The sequence below is a fragment of the Theropithecus gelada genome, chromosome 6 (genome assembly GCF_003255815.1).
Source record: "Theropithecus gelada isolate Dixy chromosome 6, Tgel_1.0, whole genome shotgun sequence".
In the NCBI taxonomy this organism is placed as follows: Eukaryota; Metazoa; Chordata; class Mammalia; order Primates; family Cercopithecidae; genus Theropithecus; species Theropithecus gelada.
Genome location: NC_037673.1, coordinates 90412069 through 90433246, shown reverse-complemented (window position 1 = coordinate 90433246; position 21178 = coordinate 90412069). Strand labels below are relative to the sequence as shown.

The 21178-nt window shown below is 40.9% G+C and overlaps 1 protein-coding gene across 5 annotated transcripts in view; it reads left to right on the top strand.

The window, feature by feature from the left end:
- Positions 1-21178, top strand: part of MCTP1 (multiple C2 and transmembrane domain containing 1) — a 594727-nt gene that overhangs the window by 338668 nt on the left and 234881 nt on the right. For all 5 annotated transcript variants that reach the window (XM_025387620.1, XM_025387618.1, XM_025387616.1 and 2 more), the window contains 2 exons: positions 4444-4586; positions 13955-14034. In XM_025387620.1, coding sequence (XP_025243405.1) covers positions 4444-4586; positions 13955-14034 — 223 coding nt within the window. The remainder of the gene's footprint in view (positions 1-4443; positions 4587-13954; positions 14035-21178) is intronic.

Below are 21178 nucleotides of genomic sequence, written 5' to 3'. Positions count from 1 at the left end.
AAAAGAAATAAAGATGATCATTATATAATGATAAAGGGGTCAGTTCATTGAGAGAACATAACAATTGTAAATATATATGTACCCAACATTGGAGCACCTACAAATATAAAGCAAATATTAATAGATCTGAAGGGAGAGGCAGCCTGCAATATAATAAAAGTAGGGGACTTCAGTGCCGTACTCTCAGCAATGAACAAATCATCTAGACAGAAAATCAGTAAGGAAACATCAATCTTAAATTACACTCTAGACCCAATGGACCTAAGAGTCATGGAATATTCTGTTCAGCAGCACATCATGCTCAAGCACACACAAAATATCCTCCAGTTAGAGCGTATGTTAGGCCACAAAACAAATTTTAAGAAGTATAGGAAGATTAAAAGCATATCAAGTATCTTTTTTGATCACAGTGATGTGAAGCTAAAAATCAAAAACAACAGTATAACCAGTATGGTGCTAGCATAAAAGCAGACACACAGGCCAACAGAGCAGAATACAGAGCCCAGAAATGAATTCATCATATGTAGTCAATTACTTTTTGACAAAGATGCCAACAACATACAATGAGGAAAAGAAAGTCTCTTCGATGAATAGTGCAGAAGAATGAAATTTGACCCTTATGTCATACCATATAAAAATATCAATTCAAAATAGATTAAAGACTCAAATGTAAGACCTGAAAAGGAAAAACTACCAGAAGGAAAGATACAGAAAATGCTCCTTGACACTGATCTTGGCAATGATTTTTGGGAGATGATGCCAAAAGCACAGGCAATGAAAGCAAAGATAGGTACATGGCAATACATCAGACTGAACTCTTGTACAGCAAAGGAAACAATCAACTAAATAAAAAAAGCAATCTATGGAAGGGGGAAATATTTGCAAACATACATCTAATAAGGAGCTAATATCTAAACTATGTAAGGAACTACTACAACTCAGTAACAGAAAAACAAATAACTCGATTGCCAAAAAAGTGGCAAAGGACCAAAATAGAGATTTTTCCAAAGGAGACATACAAATAGCCAAGAAGCCTAAGAAAAGGTTCTCAACATCAGTGATCATCAGGGAAATGCAAATTAAAAACACACTGAGATATCAAATCACACCTGTTAGGATGGCTATTATTTAAAAAAGAAGAAAACAAGTGTTGGACAGTATCTGGAGAAAATATGACCCTTGTTCACTGTTAATGGGGATCTAAATTGGTGCAGCCATTAAGGAAAACAATATGGAGGTTTCTCAAAAGAAAAATACAACTACAATATTACCTTGCAATCCCATTTCTGGGTATTTATCCCAATAAAAATGAAATCAGGATCTAGTGGAGATATCTGCACTCCCATGTTCATTGCAGCATTATTCACAATAGCCACGATATGGAAACAATCCAATCCAAGTGGGCTAAGGAGGTGAATAGGCAATTCTCACAAACACTTGCTGTGTTTTTTAGCTCCATCAGGTCATTTATGTTCTTCTCTGAACTGGTTATTCTGTTTAGTAGTTCCTCTAACCTTTTTCAAGGTTCTTAGCTTCCTTGCATTGGGTTACCACCTGCTACTTTAGCTCGGAGGAGTTTGTTATTACCCACCTTCTGAAGCCTACTTCTCTCAATTTGTCAAACTCATTCTCCATCTAGTTTTGTTCCCTTGCTGGCAAGAAGTTGTGATCCTTTGGAGGAGAAGAGGCATTCTGGTTTTTTGAAATTTTCAGTCTTTTTGTATTTTTTTTTTCCTCATCTTTGCAGATTTATCTACCTTTGGTCTTTGCTGTTGGTGACCTTTGGATGGAATTTTCCATGGTTGTCCTTTTTGTTGATGTTGATGCTATTCATTTCTGTTTGTTAGTTTTCTTCTAGAACAATCAGGCCCCTCTTCTGCAGTTCAACTGGAGTTTCCTGGGGATCCACTCCAGACTCTGTTTGCCTGGGTATCATCAGCAGAGGCTGCAGAACAGCAAAGATTGCTGCCTGCTCCTTCCTTTGGAAGCTTCATCCCAGAGGGGCACCTGCCAGATACCAGCCACAGCTCTCCTGTATGAGGTGTCTGTCGACCCCTGCTGGGAGGTGTCTCCCTGTCAGGAAGCATGGGAGTCAGGGACCCACTTGACAAGGCAGACTGTCCCTTAGGATAGCTTGAGCTCTGTGCTGGGAGATTTGCTGCCCTCTTCAGAGCCAGGCAATTCTCACATTTTTCTTTAAATCATGTAGACTATAGTTATTAATTGTAGCTTCAATCTAGACAAAAGAAGAAGAATGCAGTCAAACTTTTCATAAAAGAGTCAGGCCTTTCATAAAGAATTATTTTCTTGCCGGGCACGGTGGCTCAAGCCTGTAATCCCAGCACTTTGGGAGGCAGAGCCAGCAGGTAGGAACGTTTACGTCTGCTGAAGCTGCACCCACAGCCACCCCTTCCCACAGGTGCTCTGTCCCAGGGAGATGGGAGTTTTATCTATAAACCCCTGATTGAGGCTGATGCCTTTCTTTTAGAGATGCCCCGCACAGAGGAGGAATATAGAGAGGCAGTCTGGCTACAGTGGCTTTGCTGAGCTGCAGTGGGCTCTGCCCAGTCCGAACTTTCTGCATCTTTGTTTACACTGTGAGGGGACAACGGCTTACCCAAGCCTCAGTAATGGCGGATGCCCCTCCCCCACCAAGCTGCGCCTCCCAGGTTGACTTCGGACTGCTGTGCTAGCAGTCAGAATTTCAAGCCAGTAGATCTTAGCTTTCTGGGCTCCAGAGGGGTGGGATCCACTGAGCAAGACCACTTGGCACCCTGGCTTTAGCCCCCTTACCAGGGGAGTGAACAGTCTTGCTGGCATTCCAGGCGCCACTGGGGTATGGATAAAAAAAAACTCCTGCAGCTAGCTCAGTGTCTTCCCAAACGGCTGCCTGGTTTTGTGCTTGAAACCAGAGGCCTTGTGGCATAGGCACCTCAGGGAATTTCCTGCTCTGTGGGTTGTGAAGACCATGGGAAAAGCATAGTACCTGGGCCAGACAGCACAGTCCCTCACGGCATGGTCCCTCATGGCTTTCCATGGCTATGGGAAGGAGTTCCCTGAACCCTTCCACTTCCTGGGTGAGGCGATGATGCCCCACCCTGCTTCTGCTCACCATTCGTGGGCTGCACCCGCTGTCTAATCAGTCCCACTGAGATGTACCAGGTACCTCACTTGGAAATGCGGAAATCACCCACCGTCTGCATTGGTCTCACTGGGAGCTGCAGACTGGAGCTGTTCCTATTTTGCCATCTTGCCTGGGAATCAACACTGATTTTCTTTATCATCATAGGGAGTTTAGAAGGTGTCAAGGGATAATACAAAGAATCTAGTTCACTGATTAAACATGTGTTCCCCTTTCTCCTGATGTCTTTCTCTGCGACCTCTGCCCCTTCCTAACATTCTAAAATTGAAACTTCTGAGCAAGAAAAAATATGGGACCAAGGATGAAGTGAAGCCCACTTTAACACGCATCTTTTCCTAAGCCCATTAGACTAGTATAAACTTTTAGGAGCATATATATGCTTTTAAAACTATTTAAATCAGCGAAGATTATTAAACGTCTTTTTATAGTTGACCAGATGATATCAAGATAAATATCAATCTCTATGATTTATAACTTTAATTAAATTTACACATTCAACATGCAATAGAGTGTGATTTTAAAAAATAGATTTTGGGAGACAAGTGCAGTTGTGTTACATGGATGTACTGCATAGTGGTAAAGTCTGGGCTTTTAGAATACCCATCACTCAAGTCATATACATTGTACCAAATAGGTTGTATTTCATCCTTCATCCCTTTCCTATCCTCCTACCTTTTGGAATCTCCAATGTATATTTTTTCATTCTTTGTCTTCATGTGTACCAATTGTTTAGCTCCCATTTGTAAAAGAGAACATGCGGTTTTTGACTTTCTTTCTTTGAGTCATTTCACTTAGAGTAATGGCCTGCAGTTCCATCCATGTTGCTGCTAAATACATGATTTCTTTCTCATGGCTGAGTAGTATTCCATGGCATATGTGTATGTGTGTATATATCACATTTTAACCCAATGGTCTGTTGATTCCATGACTTTGCTGTTGTGAAAAGTGCTGTGATAAACATCTGAGTCAGGTGTCTTTTTGATAAAATGATTTCTTTTCCTTTGGGTACATGCCCACTAGTGGGATTGCTGGAATAGACTGTTTTTAACTACCAGGACAAGGTTACAGGATTAAGATCAGAAGATAAAATAACAATAATAATAATAATAATTATTATTATTATTTATCACTTCAATATATAATAAAAAATTCATAAGAAAACACTTAATTCTTATTTTTCCGTAGATAATTTTCATTTAACTTTTCTTCCTTTAAATACTTTTTTATTGTTTCAATGAGTGGTTCTCTTGCTTCCAAACCAAGGCATGATTAACATGGATCAATCTGTATCTATTTAACAGGGACAAGTGATCCATATGTGAAGTTTAAAATCGGAGGAAAAGAAGTTTTTAGAAGTAAGATAATACACAAGAACCTCAACCCTGTGTGGGAAGAAAAAGCTTGCATTCTGGTTGATCATCTTAGGGAGCCACTGTATATAAAGGTGAGACATTTATTTGTTTTTTCCTGATAGAAACTGATGTGGAAATCCCTATTTACTGGGTTTTATCATGTTTCTTTGTCTGATGAGAGTTTTCACCAGAGATGTGTTCTGCTATTCACCACTCTAATCTATTGATAATATGATAGAAGTGAGATAGAGGGAAGGAGGAGTTAGCAGGGGCATTTTTCTCCAGGACAGTTCTCTTGCCAGTCATTTAGAAAGATTATGAAGTGTATCCCTTGTGCTTGGTATTGCCAACTGATTTAGTGCACTTTGGGAGCATATGAAAACAAGTTTCCATATAAGCTAACAGAAAGGAGAGCTTACACAGAACCCAGTCTTTCTGTTTACAAATTGTATTATTTAAGATCTGCCATTTCTGCTTGCAAGCAAAATGCTTTACTTGGAACATGAGAAGGGTGAAGGTGATGGGGGAGAAAAATTTCTATCTCTATTAGATTCCAAAAATGGGGGGTGGGGGTAGGGAGACTTTCCTCTCATTTGATGTGATTAAAAGAAAGAGAAGAACTTGAGGAATTGCAACCTAGTTCCTATTCTGAGCCCTATTCCTTATTTTATTTTCATGCCCAGCTTTTCTTTAATTCGTATCTCTACGTACTTACATTCTTTTTTGCTCCTAGGCTCTGACTGTTCATTCAGTGACCAGACCTTTTTCTACTTTTACCACAACAGCACATATCCCACCCTTTTCCCTAAGTTGTCACTACTGGCACATGAGCCAGAAATCTCATCTTTCAGCAATCACTAGGCATACTTCTTCCCCTCATATCATCACTGTATTACCTCTAGTTGTTTCTTTCCTCCACAGAAAGGAACAAGAAATAATCAAGTTGTTACTGAAATTATGAGAGGATAGTTTATAAGAAGGTTGGAAAGAGAATTTCCTAAGTATACAGTTAATAATTTTCTATAAGTCATTAGAGGGAAAATAGACACACACCTGCATAATAAATTGTCTCCATTGGACATTGGCTAAAGAAAATCAATTAAATAGATTTTTTTTTTTTTTTTTTTTTTTGAGACAGAGTCTCATTGTCGCCCAGGCTGGAGTACAGTGGCACGATCTTGGCTCACTGCAACCTCCATCTCCTGGGTTCAAGCCATTCCCTTGCCTCAGCCTCCTCAGTAGCTGGGATTACAGGTACTCACCACCATGCCTAGTTTTTGTAATTTTAGTAGAGACAGCATTTTACCATGCTGGCCAGGCTGGTCTTGAACTCCTGACCTCAGGTGATCTGCATGCCTTGGCCTCCCAAAGTGCTGGGATTACAGGCATGAGCCACCGTGCCCAGCCATAAATAGTATTATTGAACTGTCTTTAACTACATAATATGGGATGGCACCATAATGTTAATATGAGAGTGTGCATAGCCAACCCTTCTCCCACAAAAGGGAAGACCTTTATGGTCAGAGATGTTTCTTCCCTGCTCCTCACTTCTAGAGAGAAAGAAATATCCACATGAGAAAAAAAGGAGTTATCTTTGTAATAAAGAGCTGAGATAGGCAATGAAAAAGAATAAGGAAAAGACAAGTGACCCGTGAAGGAAGTATTATTTCTTGGGTGGGGATGTGGGGGATCAGGAGACATGAGTTAGAGCAATGGCAGTTATGAAGAAAATGGTCAGGAAAGAAAGCAGGTGTTAATAAGGACAGCAACAGGCTGTTTGGATCTTATTAATGTTGCTGAAGTACAAAATCATGAGATGAAAGAAGTTTATTTTTAATTACTTCTACTTTGGATCTATCTTTCATTAGTGGGATATTACTCCATGAAAGAACCATGTGGCTGTCCTGTCTTTGAAAGGGTTACGTATGAACTTCCCTAAATTATGGTAGATATTGGTCAGGTGATTTTGTTATTCTCTTGTGCTCAAGAATAAGTATTCATCTATGTAGAAATCCAAATGTCAAAATGCATTTTTCAAAAGGAATGTCTTACTAGGCTCAAAAAGAAATAAACAAAAAACTGAAGTACACAAAAAAAGAATGGTGGTGTTCTGACTTATAAGTGGGAGCTACATAATGTGCACACATGGACATAGACAGTGGAATGATAAACACTGGACTTGGAAGGATGGGGGGTAGCGAGGGGCTAGATGATGAAAAATTCCTTAATGGGTACAGTGTATGTTACTCAGATGATGGATACCCTAAAAATCCTGACTTGACTGCTATGCACAATCTACACATGGAACACAACTGTACTTGCACCCTATACATTTATATATATATATATTTTTTTGAGACAGAGTCTCGCTCTGTCACCCAGGCTGGAGTGCAGTGGCGCAATCTTGGCTCACTGCAAGCTCCATCTCCAGGGTTCACACCATTCTCCTGCCTCAGTCTCCTGAGTAGCTGGGACTACAGGCACCTGCCACCACACCTGGCTATTTTTTTGTATTTTTTAGTAGAGAGGGGTTTCACCGTGTTAGCCAGGATGATCTCGATCTCCTCACCTCGAGATCCACCCACCTTGGCCTCCCAAAGTGGTGGGATTACAGGCGCGAGCCACCGCGCCTGGCCAAAATTGTGTAAATTGTGGCAGTAATGGTCTTGACTTGAGAACAAGAATATACACGTATGTATTTATAAGTATAAATATACAGTATAGGTGTATATATGCATGTATCTATACATTTACTGTATATATATAGTCTACATATATACAGTACACATACATATACTATAAATGTATATATGCTGTAAATGAAGACAGCAACACTGTATGCAGGTCAGAAGGCTTGGCTAATGACACACTGAGTAAAGAAGCTAAGAAAGAAAGCCCAAAGGTTGTTGAACTTTTTTTTCAAATCACTTTGAGCTTTCCATATATAAGATTATGTAGCCACAATTTAACTTCTACCATACAGAAGAGGATACACAGTCATTTTTAAATATTTTAATACTTTTACTTGCATTTTTACATTGTTACTTTTTACATTTCTATGTAAGAAAGACAAGTTAAATAGAAATCATACAAGTCTCTGAGACACTAGTACACATATAAAATGATGTTACTTTGTTATATGCAAGACTTTATAACATTTTTAAAGTATTAAATATACTTTTTAAATGCTTTCCTATTTTTTTTCAGTTGATTTTCATTTTCTGTAAAATGCCTAGGGCTTTTCTTCGAAGAAAATCTCTAACTTTTTGCCATATTTTTTCCATTATTTGTGTTCCATTTTTTGCCTAATCTTGAAGGAAGAATCAAATAAGGTACCTTGGTGGAAATAATATTTGAAGTTATTAGAATTTCATAAAAATTGCATCATTTTTATTGTCTCTATGCAGGCCTGTGTGTTTGACTGACTGAGTTCTGATATGATGCCCACATCCTCCACAACAGATTATTACTTACTTGCCCAAAAGATTTTTTAGGGACTAATCAATGCTGTACTGACTGAGAGTATGAAATGCATCTGTGAACTAGATAATTAGAACACATTAAGTATACAACCCTCCTATCTATAGTTAGAGGAAAAAGAAGAGACCATCAGTAGCCTGTAATCTGATTTCTATCAATGTAAAAATTGCCAAGGAAAACAAAATTCAATTCTGAGCCAAGGTTATAAAAGTGCATTCAAGTTGAAGTGCTTGTACCTTTTCTTGTAAAAACATTTTATTTTAAAAAAATCTTAGAACTATCAGTTAAAAAAAAAACTACACAAAATAAAAATATTCCTTGCAATTGGTTGGAATTTATGTAACTTTCAATTTGAATAAAAAGAACATATTCTGTGCAGGTGAAAACAAGGCTTGGAGAAATAGCTATACAATCTATATATAATAAGGTAAGAATAGAAGCTTGGAGTTAAAATGCAGTGCTTTTAATTGAGATAGGAGCCACTTTAGTCTGCCCTGTATTCACAGTGATGCTCCAACACACATCTTAGATAATAGGATAAATTTGACACCCATTTAAGTTGAATTCAAATTCTCCATTGTTATTTCACTGACATTATTATCCCAGGTTCACAGTGAACACCAGAATTACAGTAGAAGAGATAAAAGTAACATAAAGGGGAATCTATTTATGTAAATTGTTGTTTGTTTGGCCTAATCATGAGCTGGAGATCAGAGTATTAATTGGGAGCACTCTTCTAAAAAATAGAAACATTTTGATAGATTAGAAAAATAATTGTATGGGACCACATAACTGTTTCTAAGATGGTCATTTTAACAAATTGGACATTTCCTTAAATAATTCATTTATTTTACTATTATTATTACTTATTTTTTATTATACTTTATGTTCTAGGGTACATGTGCACAATGTGCAGGTTTGTTACATATGTATACATGTGCCATGTTGGTGTGCTGCACCCATTAACTCGTCATTTACATTAGGTATATCTCCTAATGCTATCCCTCACCCCTCCCCCCACCCCACAACAGGCCCCGGTGTGTGATGTTCCCCTTACTGTGTCCAAGTGTTCTCATTGTTCAATTCCCACCTATGAGAGAGAACGTGCAGTGTTTGGTTTTCTGTTCTTGCAATAGTTTGCTGAGAATGATGGTTTCCAGCTGCATCCCTACAAAGGACACGAACTCATCCTTTTTTATGGCTGCATAGTATTCCATGGTGTATATGTGCCAAATTTTCTTAATCCAGTCTGTCATTGATGGACATTTGGGTTGGTTCTAAGTCTTTGCTATTGTGAATAGTGCTGCAATAAACATACGTGTGCATGTGTCTTTATAGCAGCATGACTTATAATCCTTTGGGTATATACCCAGTCATGGGATGGCTGGGTCAAATGGTATTTCTAGTTCTAGATCCTTGAGGAATTGCCACACTGTCTTCCACAATGGTTGAACTAGTTTACAGTCCCACCAACAGTGTAAAAGCGTTCCTATTTCTCCACATCCTCTCCAGCACCTGTTGTTTCCTGACTTTTTAATGATTCATTTCTATCCAAGCTTAAGAGTTAAAGTTGAAAATGTTACTCTAAGCTCTGTTTAAGTTAAGGACCACATTACTGTCCTGTCCAAAATAATTGTCAGTAGCTTATAAGGGCACTTTAAAAATGTCATATACCAATGATTCTCATCCCTGGTTGTACACCAGAGTTATTCCTAAAGGTTTAAAGAATCTAGAGGTCCAAATTTCACTTGCTAAGACTCTGATTCAGGACTTCCGAAGTAGAGTCCAGGCTTCTGTATTTTTAAAACACCTCAATAGGTTATTCGGAGGCACAGGTAGGGAGCCACTTTTCTGGACATTTAAATGGAAACAACTGCCAGGAGGTCCAGAGTGGTATGCTTCTTTATTCAAGTCTAGTGGGGAAGTGTGAGCTGCTTTGTCCCAACATTCCCAGCCAAGTACTGAATCCATTCCAGATGGGCGAGCTCATATCACATGCCTATTTACTGGCCAAAGATATGGAAGTGGCTTAATGGCTAGCAAAGGTTGCCTTTATTTTTAAAGGCAATGGTGAAGTCAGTGTCCATTGAACCATATGGATCTTCAAAGAGAAAAATTGGGAGCCCATAGAAAAGGTAAAAAGGGATATACGTTGGAAAAATCCTCAACTAATATCCCTAACAGAGAACCCAAACTAGGGTTCATTAGGACCCTAGGGGAGCTATTGAGGCAGTAATGATGAGGAAGCTCTGATGAGAACTGGAGAGGCAGAAATAGGATTAGGCTATATCATTTACCTTTGACATAGTTAACTACTTCCTCCATCTTAACATTCTTTCTTCAGTTTGTTTTCAGGATACCACTCTCCTGGTCTTCCTGCTCCCTAAGTAGCTGTTGCTTCTCAGTCTCCTCTCTGGATCCTTCTCCCAGACTTTAAAATATGTTAGTAGGCCCCATGGCCTAAGCCTGAACTAATGTTCCAGCACTCTTCTCTTGCTTACTACTTTCAGCCTCACTGACCCCTGGCCAGTTTCCTCAGTGCCTTTCTATTTCCTGTTCCCTCCTTGTGGAAGACACTTTCCTTTTCATGGAATGCACTTTCCTATTCCCTCATTATGAAACACACTTTTCCCATCATGGGGAAATACCTCCCACTCTGATTGTCCTTTCTGAACATCATGTATGAATAGTAGTTCCCATCACTCTAGTACTCTGAAATAGTACTTATCTCCTTAGCACTTATCACTACTACTTGGCATATGTATTTCTTTATTGCCTATCTCTCACCACCCCATATGTAAGCTCCAAGAAATCAAAGACTGATTGTTTTGATCACTGCTGTATTTCAAATGCCTAGAACAGTACCTGGAACATTGTGGGTGCTCACCAAATATTTTTCAAATAAATGCATTAATAAATGCATGAATCATTTTGAACTGCCAAATTAAAACTTCCCAGAAGCCATAATTACCTATAGACATTTCTTCAGTCATTTGAGCTAGAAATTAAAGCCAGTTGAGTTTTCTATTAAAAACAAAAGCAAAAGCATTTTAACTGGTGCACTTCCCAATGGATTTTCAGTAAACAGTAAAGTGAATTTGTTGTTTAAAATTAAATATTTATTGTTCTAAACTCACTTGAGAATGCAGAAGGTGTTACCAAGTCCCAAGCAACTTCTACCTGCTATCTAATGTTTCCACTAATGGTGTGAAGGCTCCATGAAAGCAAGAATCTCATCTGAATCATTCATGTTTTAATTCTCAATGCTTCTCTTAGAGTGAGTGCCTAAGATATATTTGTGAAATTTAAACACACTCTGTTTATGACACTCGATACAACAAGATTTGAATATTGTGTCTTACTAGCCCTAGGATTTGGGGAGAAAATAACATGTACTTTTTCAGCTTTGGATTCATTATCTGAAAAATAGAAACAACAATACCTTGTTAACTGGGTTGTGCCTAGTAAATATTGAATAAGCATTAATAAGCATTAACTGTGCTTGTTGTTAGTGCAGTGGGAGTACCTTTTCCTATTTTATATCTCTCCTATGCTCTGTATTTCTGAAGCTCACATAGAGCAATGCTCCCTCTGACAAATAAATAGTATGTAGAGCTTGGAACCAAGTAGCATAGCTAATAATTTCATTAATGCATGGATTCTAGTGTTTCCTTTTCTTCCCACATTTATGCCTTTGCAGATTAATAGGAATTGAGAGCTAAAGTAGACATCTAGCAGTTGGATAATAGGAAAGACTCTCACTATGAGAGTGAAAAGATGTTGGATGTTGAATCGCCCAGTTGGGCTGTCTGCACTAATAAATTCACTGGATTCACAGCTCTCCACCTCATATGTGTGGGTGAACCTCAGGTGATCTCACTGATTATATGCCACCTATTTTCTCTCCTAAGACTTTAAGCCTAAGGGTGATATGATTAGATAAGATTCCACAAGAGAAATTTCTCCAGTGTTTTGGTGTAAATTGTATGTTGTAAAATACACTGCTGCAGCCACTTGCAAATACAGAGATGTCAGTTGCCTCAGATGTGCAATACATGCATGTGCTATGCCACTGAGCAGATGACTAACGCTCAGAAGTGTAATTGATCAAGGAGAATATTTATTGCAGGAGTGCTGAGCTTTCTACAATAAATGCACTCTTGAAAGGTTGTATGTAAATCAAATGACTGCAAATTGAATAATTTAAAAGGCATTAGGGGAGCTTATTACTTAAATAAATCCCCATGTGACTCTTCAAATCTAAGAATCCTTTTGTAATGCAAAGTATTTATCTTTTTATTTAAGTATCAATTTTTTACATACTAAGTTTTCTTAAATTGAAGTACACCTGTAATACGGAAGAAACAACAACAACAGCAACAAAAACCCAGCAACTGATTCAGGGCTGCTCTGCTTTGAGCTTTCTAACTGTTGTGCCAAGAACTGAGCATAGGAGTGCGGGGCTATTGATTCAGCTTCATGGATTCTCACATTCTGGAGCAGCCAAAGGCCTGGGTCATCCATTCAAGAGCAGATTTATCTGGTTATGCTCAATTACTCCAGTGTTCAGTACAAATGTTTTCTGTCTGAAAAGGTCAGGAAGTGACAGCTCTACATTTCATCTGGTAGCATTTTTTTTTTTTCTTTCGTTGTGAAGGGTTTCCCTGATCTTCCTTACTTACTTCCTCACTTTCTTTTCATTCTCTCTTCTTTTCCTTAAAACACTTGTCAGAATTTGTAACTGTGTATCACCTATGCACTTCCTTGTTTAATGTCTGTCTCCCTCACTAAACTGTAAGCATTGAGAATGGCAGTTATGCTTACCACTGTTTACTCAGTTGCTAGCATATTGCCTGGCACATAATAAGTACTTAGTCAGTATTGGCTGAGGGAATGAATGAGTGACAAAATTAATAGATGGATGGAAGTTAGCCAGTTCCCATTCACTTAGCATCCTTTGGAAATGGCCCTAACTTATCTAGCTCTGAACTATCCCTCCAGCATCCTTCCATTCTCTGTCTCTCTCCATTTGCTTCAACCCCACTCGTTTCTTGCTGATCACAAGAAACGAGTGGGCTTGCCGTTTCCTTTAGCTGGAGGGCTCTTTCTCATACTAGCATAGCATACTCCTTCCCATTATTTGGGTGTCTACACAAATATCCTTCCTCAGAGAGGAATTCCTGGTCTCCTCATCTAAAATAGCAGCTCCCCACACACCTCTTAGACATTTATTTGCTCCATGGCACTTATAACTGAACTGTATTTAGGTATTTATAGGCCATCTCAGACCCTCCATGTAGAATCCAAGAGGTCAGAGACATTGTCTGTCTTACTTACCACAGAGTGAATAAGAACCACACAAGACACAGAGAAGATACTGGATAGAGAGTATTGACAAAAGGAAGAAGCACATTATCTCTTTCTTTTCCTTTCATTTTAGTTTTTTTGTTGTTAGTCATATTCGTATTATCCCCCAGTAATTGTGACAATAAAACTTTATTTTAACTTAACCTTAGTAAAACTTTATAAAGTACATTAATCATAGTATCTTTTTACTTATTTGTATGTTTAAAGTGGCATTGTCCTATATCACAAAATGTATCTTTAATGGCCTAAAAATATGAAGATATTGGAATCATATTCTCATCAACCGTAGCCCAATATGAAAGACATACTTTTGAATTATATACTTCTTCCCACATTTTTGAAGATTTACTATATTTCATTTGATTGTGACATCTACCTTAAAGTTCTATTTGATATAATCAATCAGTAATATTAAGTAAAAAATAAAATGTAATTTTCTTTAAGTATTTTGTGAGACTCTAATATTCCAAAGTACAAAAACAATTATTTTAAAAAATAAATATTAGTGTGCTTTTGGTGACACAGACAACCAACATGTTATGACCAAGACATTATCACATAAAGCTTGTATTGGAGATATTTATAACAAGGCTTTTTCTCTTTGGCTTCTCAGGTATTTGACTATGATTTTGGACTACAGGATGACTTTATGGGCTCAGCCTTTCTGGATCTGACACAATTGGAGTTAAACAGGTAACTTTTGAACTGTTGTAATATCACCACCCCTTGTCATGCAGTGGGCTTGTGTAACAGAAAATGTCAGCTGATCTGGGGTCTAGTTCTGTCATTCACAGTGGTGAGCCTTCATGCTAGTCAGCCTTTCTCAAATCCATCTTCCTCACTTACTCAGTGGAAATAATGGCATCTTCCCTGACTGCCTCATTCAACAACTTTTCAACCAAAAACTTCTTGGATGCCTACCTGCTGTGTTTCCCAGTGTCATGAGCATCCGTGTGAAGAGACCACCAAACAGACTTTGTGTGAGCAATAAAGCTTTTTAATCACCTGGGTGCAGGCCGGCTGAGTCTGAAAAGAGAGTCAGCCAAGGGAGATAGGGGTGGGGCCGTTTTACAGGATTTGGATATGTAAAGGAAAATTACAGTCAAAGGGGATTGTTCTCTGGCGGGCAGGGGTGGGGGGGTCACAAGGTGCTCAGTTGGGGAGCTTTTGAGCCAGGATGAGCCAGGAAAAGGAATTTCACAAGGTAATGTTATCAGTTAAGGCAGGAACAGGCCATTCTCACTTCTTTTGTGGTGGAATGTCATCAGTTAAGGCAGGAACATCTGGGTGTGTACATGCCATCTGGGTGTATAAGGCCATCTGGGTGTGTACGTGCAGGTCACAGGGGATATGATGGCTTAGCTTTGACTCAGAGGCCTGACATTCCTGTCTTCTTATATTAATAAGAAAAATAAAACAAAATAGTGTTTAAGTGTTGGGGTGGCGAAAATTTTTGGGGGGTGGTATGGAGAGATAATGGGCGATGTTTCTTAGAGCTACTTCAAGTGGGATTAGGGGCAGCGTGAAAACCTAGAGTGGGAGAGATTAAGCTGAAGGAAGATTTTGTGGTAAGAGGCGATATTGTGGGGTTGTTAGAAGGAGCATTTGTCATATACAATGATTGGTGATGGTGTGGATGCGGTTTTGTATAAATTGAAAAACTAAATGGAAGACACAAGCTCTGAATAAGAGAAGGAAAAAAACAGGGATTAAAGGACTAAGAATTGGGAGGACCTAGGACATCTAATTAGAGAGAGCCTAAGGGGGGTCAGCGTAATTACTTGCTTGGTTGCTGAGTTTTTAGACTCTAAGTTTTTGGGGCACAGTCCAAGTTGGTCTGGTGTCTGGAATGAGACTGGGACCTAATAAAAAGGAGTGTCCACACAGGAGCTCAAATGGGCTGTACTCTGTAGCATTCCGAGGACAGGCCTGAATTCTGAGAAGGGAAAGTGGTAAAAGTATTGTCTAGTCCTTTTTAAGTTGGTGACTGAGCTTGGTGAGGTGTGTTTTTAAAAGACCATTAGTCCGTTCTACCTTTTCTGAAGATTGAGGGCAGTAAAGGATATAAAGGTTTCACTGAATACAAAGAGCCTGAGAAACTGCTTGGGTGATTTGACTAATAAAGGCTGGTCTGCTATCAGACTGTATAGAGGTGGGAAGGCCAAACCGAGGAATTATGTCTGACAGAAGGGAAGAAATGACCGCGGTGGCCTTCTCAGACCCTGTAGGAAAGGCCACTACCTACCTAGTGAAAGTGTCTACCCAGACCAAGAGGTATTTTAGTTTCCTGACTCGAGGCATGTGAGTAAAGTCAATTTGCCCATCCTGGGAGGGGGCAAATCCCTAAGCTTGATGTGTAGGGAAGGGAGGGGGCCTGAGAAATTCCTGAGGAGTAGTAGAATAGCAGATGGAACACTGAGAAGTGATTTCCTTGAGGATAGATTTCAAGGATGGAAAGGAAATGAGAGGTTCTAAGAGACAGGCTAGCGGCTTGTAACCTCGATGGAAGAGGTTATGAAATGACGACAGAATAGAATGGGCCTGTGAGGCTAGAAGGAGATATTTTCCTTGGTCTAAGAACCATTTGCCTTGTGTGGGAAGAGATTGATAGGTGGAAGTTTCAGCGGGGGAGAAGGTAAGAGTGACTGATGTGAAGGAGGAAAACTGCTGTGAGGGATAGAAGTTGGAATGCTAGTTCATTTTTTAGCTAACATAACGTAAGCATTGTCCTGAGCAATGATATCTGATGCCTTTTGATGGCTGCTTTCTAGCTACCTTATCAGCATAATTGTTGTCTTGAGCGATGGTGGGGGGAAGAAAATAGATTTTGGAAGTTATGAGAACTGTAGAGAGTGAGTTGAGCATAGTTTGATTTGTAGGGCCTCTAACAGTATTAAAGCAGTGGCAGCCACTGCAAGCAGACATGAGGGCTAGGCTAAAACAGTGAGGTCAAGTTGTTTGGACAGAAAGGGTACAGGATGCGGTCTCGGCTCTTCATGCCTAGGAAGGAAAGAAGTTGTTGTTTTGTAGAAGGGATTGGAGTTTGGGCGATTAGCCAGACACAATCAGCAGGGAGAGCATGTGTGTTTTTATGAGAATTATGCTGAGACAGGTAACAGATGAGGAAGAAATTTGGGCTTGACTGAAGTAGTGGGGGCTGTCTGTGAAGCCTTGCATCAGTACAGCCCGGGTAATTTGCTGAGCCTGATGGGTGTCAGGGTCAGTCCAAGTGAAAGCGAACAGAGGCTGGGATGAAGGGTGCAAAGGAATAGTAAGGAAAGTACGTTTGAGATCCAGAACGGAATAATGGGTTGTGGAGGGACGTATTGAGGATAGGAGAGTATATGGCTTTGGCACCATGGGGTGGATAGGCAAAACAATTTGGTTGATAAGGCGCAGATCTTGAAATCACCTGTAAGCCTTGTCTGGTTTTAGGACAGGTAAAATGGGGGAATTGTAAAGAGAGTTTATAGGCTTTAAAAGGCCATGCTGTAACAGGTGAGGGATAATGGGCTTTAATCCTTTTAAAGCGTGCTGCAGGATGGGATACTGGCGTTGAGCCGGGTAAGGGTGATTAGGTTTTAATGGGATGTAAGGGGTGCATGATCGGTCGCCAAGGAGGGAGTAAAGGTGTCCTATACTTGTGGTTTAAGGTGGGGAGATACAAAGGGAGGATGTGAAGGAGGCTTTGAACTGGGAAAAAGGGTGGCAGTGAGGTGTGGCTATAGTCCAGGAACAGTCAGGGAAGCAGATAATTTAGTTAAAATGTCTCATCCTAATAAGGGAGCTGGGCAGGTGGGGATAACTAAAAAACATTGCATAAAGTAATGTTGTCCAAGTTGGCACTAGAGTAGGGGAGTTTTAAGAGGTTTAGAAGCCTGGCCGTCAATACTCACAACAGTTATGGAGGCAAGGGAAGCAGGCCTTTGAAAAGAAGATAATGTGGAGTTGGTAGCCTCCATTCTGATTAAGAAGGGTACGGACTTACCCACCACTGTGAGAGTTACCTGAAGCTCGGTGTCCATGATGGTCCAGGGGACTTCCGAGGCAATCAGGCAGCGTCAGTCTTCAGTCACTAAGCCAAGAAGATCTGGAAAGGAGTCAGTCAGAGCCTTGGGTCAAAGTTCCAGGGGCTCTGGAAGTGGCTGCCAGGTGAGTTGAACAGTCCGATTTTTCAGTGGGGTGCCGCACAGATGGGACACCGCTTAGGAGGAATCCTGGGCTGCGGACATTCCTTGGCCTAGTTTCCAGATTTCCAGCACTTGAAGCAAGTTTCTGGGGGAGGCAGTCCTGGAGGAATGCCTGGCTGCTGCAGTTCAGGCATTTGGAAGTTCTTGTGCACTGGAGATGTGGCTGGGGTTTCTCTCATAGTGGAGGCAAGGAATTGCAACTCAGAAATACATTGCTACTTGGCTGCCTCTACTTTATTATTGTAGAGCTTGAAGGCGAGGTTCATTAAGTCCTGTGGTGGGGTTTGAGGGCCAGAATTTAATTTTGGGGGTTTTATTTAATGTCGGGAGCGGATTGAGTAATAAAATGTATATTGAGAATAAGATGGCCTTTTGACCTTTTAAGGTCTAGGGCTGTAAAGCGTCTCAGGGTTGCTGCCAAATGAGCCATGAACCGTGCTGGGTTTTTCATATTTGATGAAAAAGAGCCTAAACGCTAACTGATTTGGGAGAGGTCGGATAACGAAAAAGGAGCATTAACCTTGACTATGTCTTTAACTCCAGCCACCTTTTTAAGAGGAAATTGCTGGGCAGGTGCGGGAGGGCTAGTCGAAGAATGGAACTGTAAGCCAGATCGGGTGTGAGGAGGGGAGGTGATAAAAGGATTATAGGGTAGGGGAGCGGAGGCTGAGGAAAAATTGGGACCTAGCTCAGCCTGGTGAGGAGGGGAGAGGTCAGATGGGTCTGTAGAAAAGGAAGATTAGAAAACCTCAGCTATGCTTGGGGTTGGGACTGAGGTGATAGGCGGGAGGGAAAGAAGGAAGATTTGGGACGAGTTGCATTGGGAACAGAGACTAGGGAGGGACCGATGTGTAAAAGAATGCCTGGATGTCAGGCACCTCAGACCGTTTGCCTATTTTACGACAAGAATTATTTAGATCTTGTAGGATGGAAAAATTGAAAGTGCTGTTTTCTGGCTATTTGGAATCACTGTCGAATTTGTATTGGGGTCAAGCGGCACTGTAGAAGAAAATAAGGCGTTTAGGTTTTAGGTCAGGTGTGAGTTGAAGAGGTTTTAAGTTCTTAAGAACACAGGCTAAGGGAGAAGAAGGAGGGATGGAGGGTGGAAGGTTGCCCATAGTGAAGGAGGCAAGCCCAGAGGAAAGAGAGAGTAGAGACATGGAGAGAAGGGGTTGGGGGGGTTCTTGCCCTCCAGAAAAGCGGGAAAGGGGTCAGGATGCAGAGATAAGGGGTTGGGCACAGAGATAAGGGATCAGGAGTTTCTTGCCCCCCAGAAAAGAGGGAAAGGGGTAGAGACGTGGAGATAAGGGGTTGGGGGGCCCTTGCCCCCCAGAAAAGCGGAGAAGGGGTCAGCAGGTTCTTGCCCCCTAGAAAAGCAGAGACGGGGTAGAGACAGGGAGAGAAGGGGTCGGGGGTTTTGACCCCGCCCCCACCCCCCCAGCCCCCACCACCCCCCCAGCCGCCATCCCCCTGCCCCCGTCCCCCCGCCCCCACTGCCCTCCTACCCCCACCCCCCAGCCCCCAGCCCCCTGCCCCCATCCCCCCACCCCTCCCCCGTCCCCCGCCACCCCACCCCACCCCCACCAGAAAAGCAGTACATGCCGCTAAGGGTGAAGGACCAAGGCAGGCATCCCTTCCTGGTCAGACACCTCTGAAACATGGTTGAATAATCAGGCAGGCGTCCTCCGCGTGATTAAACACCAAGGGAAGACTGTCTTCCCGAGTCCGTGACTGGCGCCAGAGTTTTGGGTCCCTGGATAAAAGGCATCGCCTTTGTCTCTACCAGAAAAGGAAAGGAACTGAAATTAAGAGAAGGGAGAGATTGAAGTGTGGCGCCAAGATTGAAAGGAGAAAGAGGTTGAGGGATAGTGAGAGAGGCTGGAGAAGAGAATAAGCCTGGGCGGCAGAGCGAGACTCCGTCTCAAAAAAAAAAAAAAAAAAAAAAGAGGGACCTTACGGGATTTAAAATTGTTGAGATGTTCCTTGGGCTGGTGGGTCTGAAGACCCAAGATTGTAGGTGGATGTTTCTCAGGGAGCAAAGAGCAGAAGGACGGGGGATTGATCTCCCAAGGGAGGTCCCCTATCCGAGTCACGGCACTAAAATGTCATGCGTGTCCATGTGAAGAGACCACCAAACAGGCTTTGTGTGAGCAATAAAGCTTTTTAATCACCTGGGTGATGGACGGCTGAGTCCAAAAAGAGAGTCAGCCAAGGGAGATAGGGGTGGGGCTGTTTTACAGGATTTGGGTAGGTAAAGGAAAATTACAGTCAAAGGGGGTTGTTCTCTGGCGGGCAGGGGCGGGGGGTCACAAGGTGCTCAGTTGGGGAGCTTTTGAGCCAGGATGAGCCAGGAAAAGGAATTTCACAAGGTAATGTCATCAGTTAAGGCAGGAACCAGCCATCTGGGTGTGTACGTGCAGGTCACAGGGGATATGATGGCTTAGCTTTGGCTCGGAGGCCTGACACCCAGTACTGTGCTAAGCACCAGGGATCGAGAGATAAAAGACACATTCCTTCCTTTCACGTTGCCCATATGGTTTTAATGGGGCATAAAAAAAAATGCATGTTAGTCATAATTATTAAGAATTGGACTACTATATATAAAATACAGTGTGTGCACTTTGCTTCAGAAACAGCAACTCTCTTGTCACTTGAGCCATGGTAGAATCTGATTTTGCCATTGCCGGATTACCAAGGAGTGCTCCTAAGGTGGAGGCCGGTTATTTGTATTTGCTCAGTTTCATATCATTGCTTCTCTAGTTGCAAAGTTGCTATTGTTACTAATATTAATCATTCTTTACACCTAATAATGGGCTTGTATTTTTCGAAGTGAATTTCAACATAGGAACTAAGAATTGATTTGTACTGTAGAATAAAAAAATACCGTTAGAAAAGATCATGCATGCTGAAATAGGCTGCAAAGGAAGCTGTGAAACCTTTGATGGTTTTAAGGAGAAGGAATTCATGGCTGTTTTGGATGATCATGTTACATCGTGCAGCAGGGATGGTGGAAAACAGGAAAGCAGAGTAATGAGCCAGATCACTACTTTCTATTTCTGTAAATGTAGATGACTAGAGAAATGTAAAGTGTAGAAACTCCCTTACGCATTACAGTCAACTTAGTTTTAGCACAATGGCTGATTGGTCTTCCAATAGTCATTGTTGCCTCGGACTAGACAAAAGAGCAGCCTTTCCTATACTTTTTCTTTAAGTCCTTCATTCCAGCCCATAGCCTAGCACAGGCTCACACCTCCCCGCCACTGTAGGAAGTGCCCTAAGTAGTGTTGCATGGAGTCTATTATCATGAAAACTGTGCTCAATCTAGAATAGACTGTGCTGTTCTTCTGTAAAGTTCACAGGTACTTTCTCTTAGATCTCTGCATAAGGATATGCAAGTGACTAGACTTAATCCCAAACCGTAAATTTATCTTATTTCCTATTAAAGATAAATCATTGGTGAAAAATAATTTGAAATGGTGACAATTTGGAATAATTTCAAAAACTAAAAGAGATTATTTATACATGAGCATTTGGTGTGTATTTTGCCACATAACATATTTTGTGTATTTCACTAGCAATTCCCTCTCCTCAAAACCACAAAAACATCTAATTACTACTTTTTAAAATAACGTATTTGTGTATGCTGT